Genomic DNA, 12,591 nt, shown 5'->3' on the forward strand with positions numbered 1-12,591 from the left:
CCTTACAAGACTCGCCGAAGCCCTGTGCACGTAGAAGAAAGGAAGCAAACCTCTCTGCACGCGGAGCTGAAAAAAAGAGCTGGTGGGCCCAAGTCAAATATTTGACCTTTGGGCACGTGAATTTGCCCTTGGGCGTGCGTGAATTGACTTAAAAACCCTTGAAAGAAAAGGAGCTGTACATAGAAGCCGCACACGTCACGCTACAGAGAGCTGCACACATTTTTGTTTTAAACTTGAACCTACGGTAATTTTATGCCATGAGTTTATGTTTAAGTGAGTTATTTATTTATAAACACTTTGAGTTTGTGGTTAAATTTAAGTGTAGGAAACACTCGAGCGTGTAAGTGATTATAAACTTTGATTCTCTGATTATAGTAGATTATTTGCTATTGGCTCTTCCCGTGAACGTAGATACTAATATTTGGATCGAACCACATAAATTTTTAGTGTCCTTATTATTTATCATTTATTTTTCTGGTGATTTCGCGTTGATGTAAATTACAAAATCATGTTGTTCCCATGTATTGTATTCCAACTATAAATTCAAGATTGGTGAGCCCATTACCATAGATCCACTAGAAAATTTATCAATACAAAGTACGTAGTAACTATGTAACACAGTGCAAATCCTTTAAAGGTTTATCCACGACGTGAATTGCACTAGTGACTTCATTGAAGACAAGTGACCCTTTTACAACTAGATCAACCACCTTAGAGGTGATCGATTCTCATATAATTTGGCTTTAAGATACTTAGTCATTTGATTATTTAAATGAATGAAAGGATTTTGGCGAAAAGGAAAACATTGAAAGAATTCTTTATTTGATTCAAAATGCAATTGCTCAAATCATTATAGTCTCTTTCAATGATGAAGTGGAGTTCATGCATCAGTTCTGACAGGTACTAACATGAGTTCTTTTGTCGATAGTGATACTGTGTACATTGCAACAGATTTCTCAGATTAAGGTTACACTAATTATTGGGCTTGCACGCTCGCAAGATTAAAGCTAAAGTTCACACTTAAAGAATAACTCGCATATCAAACTTAACGGACATGTCGATTAGATCGGGGTTTAAATTTTCAGCCTACACGTATAATTTGGTGATGCCTTTGTACTGTATAAAACCTGTGTTAATTGCTAGGGTTTTTGTAGTGGGGATTTTCCCTTACAATCGACGAATCATAAGTGTGCTGTAAACGACTTGTCCACAAAAATAAAAAATAAAAACCTTAAGTTCTCCACGGTTCCAAAGTGCATTACATGATCGCCTCCTTTTTCTTTCGGAGATGGCGGATTGCATAAACATGTGTCGAGGGTCTTGTTAATAATGCCCCTCGAGCACTAGTCAATGAAGAGTGGGAATAACAATTTTCAAAGCCCCTTGGAAAATTTCATATCCAAAAACAAGGGCCCAATGGACGCTCTTCAACATTTTCCTTATATCAAAGAGTGCTCCTATAGCAAATTTATAGTCAAACTCGAAAGGAAACTGTTAATAATATCGTTTCTGATGTACCAGTACTCAGAAATGCAAATCTTTCTGTAGTGAATACACGTAACGATAAGCGTCTTTTAGGCATAATTAGCATCAACTGATAATCATTTTAATTAGGGGGGGAGAAAAAGGGCAGGATCATCCTTAATTTATGTTTCTAAACCACCAATATTGTCGTTTTCGATGTAGCAACGTATTTGGAAATCCAACCTTCCTGTAATGATAAGCGTCTGTCAGACATGGTTAACGTGAACCGATAATCATTTTAATTAGGGGGACCAAAAAAATGGGCAAGAGCGTCCTCAATTTATGTTTCTAAACCACCAAGATAATCACGAATAAGAGAGGTGGGCAGATATTCTTTCTGCGCCAAAGGTTGGCATTCATTGCTTGGAATTTGAAATTGAGATAATTGAGGCGACTTTTAATGAATTCGAGAGATCAATACGCAAATTTTCCACATTTTCTCCTCTTGCGCAATATTTTCCTATTTTGTCTTTTTCTTTTAATTTCTCATCGTCCAATATCCTACGTCACATCATTCTAACCGCTACACGGCACGGCACCTACGTAGACATGCTCAAATGGGTCAACAACACCTCGATCCAATTCAAATCTATTCAGCTGTCGTGGAAATAACGATGACGAGATAGTTTCTTCCTTTTGGACTCCAAGCAGACTCTTGCTCCAGGCCGCCGTGGAGTGGGGTGGCGCTGAACCGGTCGTGCGTGAATCTCTTCCCTTTGAGCTAATTAATTTCCGGGAACGGCAGTTCTTCTGAACCCTCAGCTCTCACCAAAAGATCGTACCAGAAATAGTCAACCCCGTCGTCGATCATTGAATTGCTATCGCCACTCCACAGTTCAAACCGATCATTCATGTCCCATGGGAATTCATGTTGCTGCGCTTCATTGGCCTGGCCAAAATCTGATGGCACGTCTTTGAATTCGGGCCAAAATTGCAAGTCGTTAAGAGTTTTGTCCAAGGGAAATTCAACCTGTTGAGCTTGATCGTCACTACTGGTTAATCCCGCAAAATCCGATGACAAGCTGACGTAGGAATTGGCTGAGATTGGATCCGACCAGAAATCTGGGACCGATTCGATGGACTCGGTCGGGTTTTGATCAACAATGAGGACGTCTAGGTTGTAGTTCGGTTCCGCAGTGGCCATCACAGGGTCCGAGGTGCAAGAAATTTTGCTAGAAGATCGTGGAGGTGATGAACTTCGAGCGTACCGTGGGCTCTCGAATCCGGGCGGTCTTGAGCAGTTCGAATCTTCTGGTTCCGGCGGGTCATTGACGGTGCTAGAATTGATGGACAAGGCAGGCGTGGCGGCGGAGGTGGAGGCTGAGGCCGAGGCCGAGGCGCTGCTTGGGTGGTGGTTGGCTTGTTTCTGCTTGACTCTCTTCTTAAGGCGGGTGTGCCAGACGTTCTTTATCTCGTTGTCTGTACGTCCAGGCAATTTTGCTACAATCGCTGACCACCTAAACCAATTCATACACAGAAAATCTGGTTTAATTAGAAAAGTTATTAGGGATCTTTATGACTATATATATAACGAATTGAACGCTAGATAATGACATTTAAGATGCATACATGTAGTTTGGTCCCACAGGTTAGAAATACTATGCTCCAAAAATATTTTTAGGCATCCTTATAACGACGACCGTGTTCGTGAACTGAAAATGATGTGAAAAGCTTTGAGTGGGTATTTAAATATGCAAGACCGATAAAAAAAAAAAAATTGGTTCAATTGTTTAAATGCAATGAACTATGTTAGAAGCAACTTATTTAATTCGAATATACTTTCTAGATTCTTAGATTCTCTACTGCTGATGTATCTTTGATCTTTTCACACACAAAACAAAGATTCTCAACACCCGAGTAGCTTCAATCTTACTACGTGACATATTGACTGAACAAGCTACTATGGAAAGTGTTTTTTATTTGATTTTTTCAACTTTTTAATGATAGAAAAGATCACTTTAAATAGAGGAAAACCTAAGGTCCCTACAAAAAAGAAAAATAATAAAAGAAAAAAGGGCGGCCATAATATTTTTCAATTACATATTTAATTAGTTGGCTACTTACTATGGACATACAAATTCAGTTACAATAGAAATGCGCGATTGACGTCTATATCAGTAATCCCCAAATTAGAAAGCCGACCGGAGGAAAAACATGGCCCGGTAGGAAAAAAACGCAATAAACGCTCTCGATATTGTTTGAGAATTTCTTTTTTCCGTGTGGTTGATCAAGAGTCCTGCGTTGATTGTGGGTACGCAGTGCGGAATTAAGGAGTACCTATTTCCCAGCATTTCGTGCAACTTGATGATGGTCTCCTCTTCCTCGGAGCTGAAGTTGCCCCTCTTTATGTCTGGCCTCAAGTAGTTGGTCCACCGAAGCCTGCAGCTCTTCCCACATCTCAACAGTCCTGAGAGGAATATTCAGTAAATGACAAAAAGAAGAAAAAAAGGGGCACTTAGAATGAGATCGATGAATATGTCCATTGGTCAACTGCAGTCGCATCACGCGAGTGGAAAAACAGGCCATGCAGGAGACAATTCAAAGTACTGCTCCTGAAAAGTGGTCAAAGCGTGGATGCATGAGCACGGGGCCTCACGCACGGGGCTGCTTCTCATATTTTTTTTTTTTGTGACTCGAGAATCCCCATACAGCCGACAGCCGGCGAGGTAAACCCAGGATGATGCTAGTGCAGAACCCACCACAACGACGTCACACTTAAGAATCCCTAATGATAATGCTGGGGTTTGAACAACTCCCCTTCGTGAGGGGGAGAGAGTCCGAAGCCAACGCTGCCGCTACGGGCGGTGGTGGCTACTTCTCATGTTAGCTACCGAGTAGTTTCACAAAAGGAGACACTCCTGATCGAATTCATGCGAATGCGTGCAAGGGTTTTGATTACCAGCATGCTTGGGAAGAGCTCGCCAGTTAGGGTGGCCATGCTTCTGGATGTAGGAGAAGAGTTTTTGGTCTTCTTCAGGTGTCCATGGCCCTTTCTTCAGCCCCGCCCTCCAACAGCACGAAGATCTCACCATCCTCTCTCTCTCTCTCTCTCTCTCTCTCTAACACGCACGCAGGCACACTGAAGAATCCAACGAGTGCTTTGGGGGGCTGAGGATGGGTATTTATGCACTTTTCCGTGGAGTGGCAAGTGGGGGGCCAAGTTTGAAAAGTCCAAGCCCACGACTAATGGCACACGTGCTTTGATGGCAGTTTCCTAGAAAATTTTAAAGGTGTTTGGTGAGAGGATAGTGGCCCCGCTGGAGAATTTTCGTCTTGACCCTATGAGCTGAGAGAATATTCAGTGATTACTGATTAGAGATCGCCACGTGAGCTGCTGACCTGGCATGTAAGTTTTTACTTCCAACCACTCACGATTTGACACGCGTTCATGTTTGCCACTTCAATAACAGACATGAAAATAAAAAAAATCTAAAAATCTTTTTTTTTTTCGTCTTTCCTTCTCCTCCGTCCAGCCACCTCTTAAAGGATGAACGACGCCGACGCTGACGCCGACACCGCCGCCGACGACGACGACGACGGAAGCTTTTATGCTCCGTTGGTGTTGCGGAACCTTTGCTCGTCGTCGCCACCGGCGGAGTCGTCGAGGCCGCGTCCAAGTCGAGCCAACTTGCAAGCCATGGAAATGCAAAGCTTGCGGCCGTGGATGATGGAGCAAGAGGAAGACTTAAATACTCAAGACTGGAAGCTTGTGGGTCTTCTAAGTCCCCCAAAACCTTCGGCCAAGGACAAGTCAAGAGACCCACTTTGCTCAAGGCCAAAAATCAGGGGCAAAGAACCCATCTAAGCCATGGATGATGGAGGACCCTTTCCGGCGTCGCTGGTTGTCGGCCCGAGCTACCTCTGGCTCTGTCTTTTTTTTTGTTTTTCTCCAATCACCTCCAGATCTGGAATTGTGTTAGGGTAAAGCGTCGCTTGCCCAGGGCCATCATCGCTTTGTCGGCGTCACTCTCCAGATCTGGTCTTCCATGGCAGAAGGTGTTTAGGCGTCGCGCCGCTCGTCTATGTCCGTCGTTGACGTCGAGCGACGCCGAAAGGGGCAGATCGGCTTAGACGAGCAGGAGCGGTGCCGGCGACTCCCCTGGTTGCCACGGCGAGGGGGGTGCTGCAACTCGAAGGAAGTTCTTCCATAGCTGAAACTGCACGGAACTTTACCAATTTTTAAAATTTTATTTAATTCCACGTTAGTGGACAGGTGTCGAATCGTGAGTGGCTGAGACCAAAACATGTATGCCAGGTCAGCAGATGACGTGGCAGTCTCTAACCATTGAATATTTTCTCCTATCCGCTCGTTTGGGTTCATCTTAGCCGTTGATTAGTAAATTCTATATCGAAGTTCACGTGCAACTACGGTCGATCTGGTCATACGAATCTGAGAGACAATTCTTCCTCTATACTCAGTCTATGCAAATTATCAAAAATGAAATTAAAGACAAGACTATTTTAGCAAGTGCATTCGAGACATTTATTATGTATATTTAAAAGGAAATAACAATTTATCTATTAACATCAACAGTACTTGAGAAAATCCGTTTAATATTTTGAAGTCGACAAACCATTTGGTTATATCAAATATTCAATCAATACATATTTTTTCTTGTCTCAATTTGAACCAGAGCAAGGAAAGCTCTATCACATGGACTATCACATCGATATATCCAGAAATGTGAAGTAAAAGACTAATGATGGCTTAAAGGACTTTAATGGAGGTGAACAAGTCAAGAAACGAGAAGTTCATGAGAATTTGGAGGTATTGTGATAAGGTTAACAGCTTATATAATTATGATTATACTTAGGAAGATATAGTGGAAAGCAGTACCTATGTTAACTACTGGCAAGAAAACTTGATAGAATTCATGCGTTGTCGATAGAAGCAGCTCATTATATCACTTGAGAGGAACATGCGTATTATATAATTGCGTATTCTAATTTGAGGACCCAATCATATCATTGACTATCACGTGAAAGTCTTCTGGAATATTGACAACTATTCACATGCCTGCTATTCTGAAGATAAAAATTTGAAGGGAAATTTAATCAGTTGTTGATCAAATTGCTAAGAAGGATAATTCCCTAAATCTATATTGTCACTGAGACGATTTGATTGTATGCGCGACAGATCTCTTGGTGACGGTAGAGTGTCTCTTCAGTGGCTAAATTGATCTTTCTACCGTTTGTGAGGATCTTGAAGACCATATAAGAAAATCAACATACGGTAAGGAAGATATGATTTGCAAGAACGTTGACAATTTGAGAAAGCTTTATTCTCTAAATACACATACTCTTACTATTGAGCAAGCAATTCATTGTTACTAAGAGTGATTCATTGATTATAATCTCTATGAGAAGTGTATTAACAGAGTGATCTACTAGTTTTGGGTACAAGTAGCATAGGCTATCTGTAACTTTTCAAGGAATTATTAGTGTTCATTACTTTAGAAGAGTGAATAAAGGCTTGATCTAATCCGATCACTATAAAAATTTGTGTGCAAATCTTCTGTTTCTTTTTATTTATTTATTTCTATATTTGTTTGATAAAAGTATATTGTGCTTAATATTATTAGCTTACTCTTGCATAAATTAAATTGTTTTGCATAAACAAACTTGATTTTCATAATTTCACAAAATCTAACAAGTTTAATTTCATGATTTATTCACTCTTTAGGTTACATCTCTAGTCATAACACAACACACGTCAAAAGGAAAGTCAGTGCATTAAAAATTATACATTTTACTTATATTGTTACAACAAGTGCAGTAAAGAAGCAATATTTGCATGATCCCAGCGCACTTGAGTCTAGATGATCTAAGCTAGTGTAAGGTGTCTCGGGAATCTCTACGTAATCAGGCATATATGCACTTTTAGGTTAAAAAAAAGTGTTTTCCGGACATCTCACAATGACGTGTGAAAACCCTAATCTCTCTTGATCAGAAACCAGGACCAGGCTTGAACAATCTTTTCTATTTGTTTCTGTCCTTGGACATGTTTATCGCACGACTAACGAGGGTATCCAATCACTTAAAGGCGACAGCCTGTGCTGCCCGAGATGATACGTGAGAAAGGGATCAATTATTAGGTTTGGAAGTAGTTTTTTTGTCTTTCGTTATACGATCGTCATAGTCAATATTTTATCCATGTCAGTGTCCGGCGGAATCTAGCACAACCTTATGCACATGCATCTCCCAAGTTGGACAACATCATGGGCCAATAAATCCGGTCAAATTGAGGTAACTTAAACACAAATCCATGGGACGAAGTATTTAATGGTATCATGCAATACATATAGGAGACATCTTGCCATGATAGAATATTGTATAAATGGTGTGATGGACAAAAGTAATGATTTGAATCTTAGTTGAATGCATATACAATGGATTGTTTGCATTCACTTGTTTGCATTCACTATCTACAAGTATGTGACCCATCTATAGATCTAGTTGTATAGCCTTTGTCGATAGTGTCAAATTCATGTCCAGATTATCAGTCGGATGAATATAAAATGAATCATTAGTATCCACCATCGTTAGGTCACGTTAGGGGTGAGCATCAATCTAGGGTCAACTCTGGACCGACCCTGGACCCGCCCAATCCTACCGGTCCTAGTCCGATTCCCAGGGAGACTGAGTTGGTCCTTAGTTCTAAAATTCTTGGACCAGTACTATGCGGATCGGTTCTCGATCCTAAGAGTTTCGGGTCGGTCAAATCCGGATTAACCCTGAATTTATATATATATAATATATATATATATTATATATATTTTATATATAATAATAAAATAATAAAATAATATAAAATCTTAAAATAAACGGCGTCAACAACATTAAACAGTTTTTTAGTGAGGAGTTCAAATAATTTTACATTATAATAACTTAGATTTTTAATGTCTTTTATAGTATCAATAATCATAATTTATGAAGGAGGAAAATATTTTTGTAAGGAGTCTTCACAGCGTCCAAAAAGGTATAAACAACTCCTTATGGCATCATTCTCTAGTATTCGTTATCTTTTGTCTTATTTGTCTTCTTAGTCTTCAATTTTCCAAAATCGAAAGAAACAACTTCTTCACTCGCCACTCGACACTCGCCTCGCTCGCTTTGGGTTACTCGTGCCGCTCACCGCTCGATGTTGCTTGGCTTGTTGCTCTTCGCTCGATATTCAATGCTCATTCTGTTCGACGCTCACCCCACTTGACCCTCACCACTTGCCTTTCTTAACTAACCTCACGCATCATCAAGCTCATTGGGTCGATACGATCCTCGATTGCCCTTTCAAAGAGTACAAAAAATGAAATAAAAAATTATTGGTTAATCCTAGGTTGACCTTGAAACCAGATTGAACTCATTAGGTCAATCTGGTCTTCAATCATTTTTTTAAGGAGTACAAAAAATGAAATAAAAAATTATCAATTGGTCCCGGGTTGACCTTGGAACCGAACCGAATCCATCGGGTCGGTCTGTTCCTCGGTCCCAAGCTAAATAGGGTCGGTCCCTAGTCCCAAAAGTTAAGAACCAGCATTATACGAATTGGTCCTAGGATTAGGAGTGGATTGGCTTAACTCGAACCATGCTCACCTCTAGGTCACGTGAGGTCTGATTTGTAGATGATTGTTAGTAACATTGGATTTATCATAAGTCATGGAGGATTGACAAAAGATAATAAAATGAGATTGCTATAATATGGTAAAATGACCTCGCTCTAATATAAATGATAGTTCAGTCATGCCCGATATTGTTAAATAAGTCAATAGGCGAGCCCAAAATGGTCTTGACGTTGACAAGTAATAATCAAGTATTATAAAAGACAATAAAAAATACAGGGAAACAAAAAAAGTACATGCCATCATTAATCACAATTATGCAAATTTATTCCATGGACGACATGATAGACATCAACATGATAGACATTATCTACATAAAATATTGTCTCAAATCTGTTATGAAATCTAGCATAAATTAGAGTATCTCATGACATATCATTGATTCATTTTATATTATATACCTAGACACGATTATCCCTTCTATACATTTTGATTAAATTTTATGAACTCAATTATATGTATAAATCAACAAAAAATATGATTTCTTCCCTATCTTGATGAAAACCGAAGAGAAAGATAATTTCCCACATAAACTGAAGCCCTACCCACCTGTTGTTTATTGGCCAGCACGTTAACAACATATTAAAGGCAGATTAAAGTAATTGTAATAATTTGTATAATCCATCCATGATTCAAGTAGTCGTTCAAATTTTCAAATCATAACTACTCAAAGTAATTGTGATGGGACGGGATTAATCAGTTTTGAGTTCAGGCCAGAAAAAAAAAAAAAAAAAAAAAAAAAAAGATGCTTGAGTTTTGAATGTTTTCTAAATGATGCTTAGGAAAAACATTGTTCAATGAACCAAATTGTTCTCTCTGTTTTTTGTTTGGCCATGTGGATTGTGGACCATATTGTTCACTGACAAACTTAAATACCGGGGTTTTGCAGTTTTTTTTTTTGGGTTAATACCCTGAAAAATCCCAAACTGGTATACATGTGACAAATTTACCCCAAATTATTTTTTTGACCATAAAAAACCCAAAACTGATACACATGTGACAAATTTACCCCGACTAACCATAAAAACTCTAAACTAGTACATTTATGACAAATTTACCCTAAACTAATTTATTTAACCGCAAAAAATCCCAAACTATGACAAATGACGCATAAAATCCTAAATCAATTTACCAGTCAATTGTCACGTGTCATTTAACTTTATAATTTGACAGTAAAAATTAACGAAAATTGATAGATAGTAAATTTGTCACAAGTGTACCAGTTTGAGGTAAATTTGTCAAAAGTATATCAGTTTGGAGTTTTTGGTGGTCAAAAAAATAGTTTAGGGTAAATTTGTCATAAGTGTACCAGTTTGAGGTTTTTCAGGGTATTAACCCTTTTTTTTAATCTTCATTAATTCCGGGATTCATGCCGTGATCTCGTTGCCCACCACCCTGCTGCTGTCATTTTTGTTTTGCATTCCGCCTCTATACATGCACGTCATGTTGTACTGTCTCAATCTCCATTTGCGTACAAGTTCATGCATGGGAATCGCAGACACGGGGGATTATCATAACATTTTCTTACCGGAGTATGCTCTACGACAAATTACTTCCGGTAATTCACATGCTAATCGCATCGGCTGCCACAGAAAGTTGGCGAAAGTGTTCCTATTATATGGTACAATCCGAAATTTAATGAGGAACAAGTCAATGACGTAGGTTGAATCTCCTTGCACGGTCTTTACTTTAATAGTAAATTACTGGCGTCGTTTTGGGGAATCCAAGATCATTTTTTATAGGAAGTGCGAGATCTTAAGAATTGCTTAGTCACTATCTCCTTGAATATGTTACATAAGCTATTTTTGGGAATTCAACTTGTCAGTCTTTATAATGGAATCGCTAGACCTATTCAAAATTCGATCCATAGCAACAGATGCTACAAGCGCACCACTATCAATATGTAGTGCCCGTAGGTCTCATGTAAGGGAAAAGCACCAAAACTGTCATAAATCTATTACTTTAGTTTCAATTCAATCATAAACTATTTAATTAAATCAATTTAGTCCTAAATATTCTCATAATGATATCAATTCAGTTTATCTAGCCAATTTAGCCTGAAATTGTTGACATGGCCTTCGGTGGTCCTACATGGCATGGCTAACACCGACGTTGAATTTTTTTATATATTTTTTAATATTTTTTTTAGAATTTTTTAAAATTTTTCTCTTTTCTTCTCTTTTTTATTCCTTTTTCTTTACCCATATGGGCGGCAACCTTGCCAACTGACTATCACCAATTAGGGGCATGCAAAAGAACTGGGACCTACCTAGATTGCTTAGAACCAAACCGGAACCATCCGAAATCGGTGGTTCTTAAGGGAGCCAATTCAATTCCGGGTTATAATTTATGGGAACCTGTGAGTACTGGTCCGGCTCCCGGTTCCATGGGCAAATCCGCCCACTCAGATGGGACTGGTTATATTATAATAATATATTAATTTTTAATATTAAAAAATTAACCTTACAATAGAGCTTATACTTTCAACCTTTACGAAAATGTCAATTTATATGTACATCATTACCCTCATCCTAGAGATCACATCAACAATTCTTATGTTCACTTCATTACAATGGCATAACTTGGAAGCATGAGTTGATAGTTTTGAGGCATTGAGGTTAATGTACTGGTCAGAAGAAAAGAGATGCCTATAGCCGAGTGCAATGCAGTCTATTCATATTGTTATGATATTGTCACCACATAGTGACAATATATCAGTTAGTTATATTAATGCTTCTTGGATGTCTATCTTCTAAATATCAAATGCCTAACTTACGTTGGCATAGTTATCAGAAGTAATTTTCCTTTGATTGCCAGTTCTAATAACTACACTTTATTTCCAAAGGGCTGTTGAGCTTATGAGACTTAGAAAAATCATTGATCATAATCTAAGACAATTTTATCGGCAACACTTTGTATAACTATTAAATAATTTTTTTATGAAACTGATTCCATGGATCCACCCAGTTCTTAGCGAGCGGTTCCTGACTAGAACTGGGAACTGCCCACCCAGACTATGCACATCCTCCTCACCGGCCATTGTCTAGTTTGGGCGAGGGCGGCGAGGGCTGCAATGCCCTCACCTAGACCAAGCAAGGGCATCATGACCCTTGTTGGCCACGAGCGAGGGTCTGATGCCCTTGCCTATAATTGGCAAGGGTATCGTGGCCCTTGCCTACCATGAGCGAGGGCCTCCTTGCCCTCGCCTATGGCTAACAAGGGGGCAAAGGTCTTCGCTTGTTGGTCAACAAGGATCGCCAGCCCTCGTCTGTGGCGATGGTTAGCCGGTGACCTCACCGACCAACAGTGTATGGAAAAACAAAAAGGAGTAAGAAAAGAAAAGACAAAATAGAAGGAAAAAAAATGACAAATTCTGAAAAATATTTTTAAAAATCATGAAATTTGTCCACGCTAGTGCTAATTGTGCCACATAGGACCGTCGCAGTCCACA

At 39.3% G+C, this 12,591-nt stretch overlaps 1 protein-coding gene across 1 annotated transcript; it reads right to left on the minus strand.

Annotated features, from left to right (window-relative positions):
• Nucleotides 1–1,900: 1,900 nt before the first annotated feature.
• Nucleotides 1,901–4,600, minus strand: LOC104414502 (transcription factor MYB4). The gene is made up of 3 exons (XM_010025644.3): nt 4,424–4,600; nt 3,802–3,931; nt 1,901–2,981 (listed from the first exon to the last, which is right to left on the minus strand). The coding sequence occupies exons 1-3, from the start codon at nt 4,554–4,556 to the stop codon at nt 2,246–2,248; spliced, it is 999 nt and encodes a 332-aa protein (XP_010023946.2). The 5' UTR covers nt 4,557–4,600; the 3' UTR covers nt 1,901–2,245.
• Between the last annotated feature and the right edge of the window lie 7,991 nt (nt 4,601–12,591).

Source organism: Eucalyptus grandis, chromosome 8, assembly GCF_016545825.1.
Source record: "Eucalyptus grandis isolate ANBG69807.140 chromosome 8, ASM1654582v1, whole genome shotgun sequence".
Lineage (NCBI taxonomy): Eukaryota > Viridiplantae > Streptophyta > Magnoliopsida > Myrtales > Myrtaceae > Eucalyptus > Eucalyptus grandis.

Bases quoted from the DNA above. Each gene is read 5' to 3' on its own strand.
- LOC104414502 (XM_010025644.3), bottom strand. From the start codon at position 4,556: ATGGTGAGATCTTCGTGCTGTTGGAGGGCGGGGCTGAAGAAAGGGCCA. The intron at 3,932-4,423 runs GTAATCAAAACC...TATTCCTCTCAG, and splicing joins AGCTCTTCCCAAGCATGCTG to GACTGTTGAGATGTGGGAAG. The intron at 2,982-3,801 runs GTACTCCTTAAT...GAATTGGTTTAG, and splicing joins CACGAAATGCTGGGAAATAG to GTGGTCAGCGATTGTAGCAA.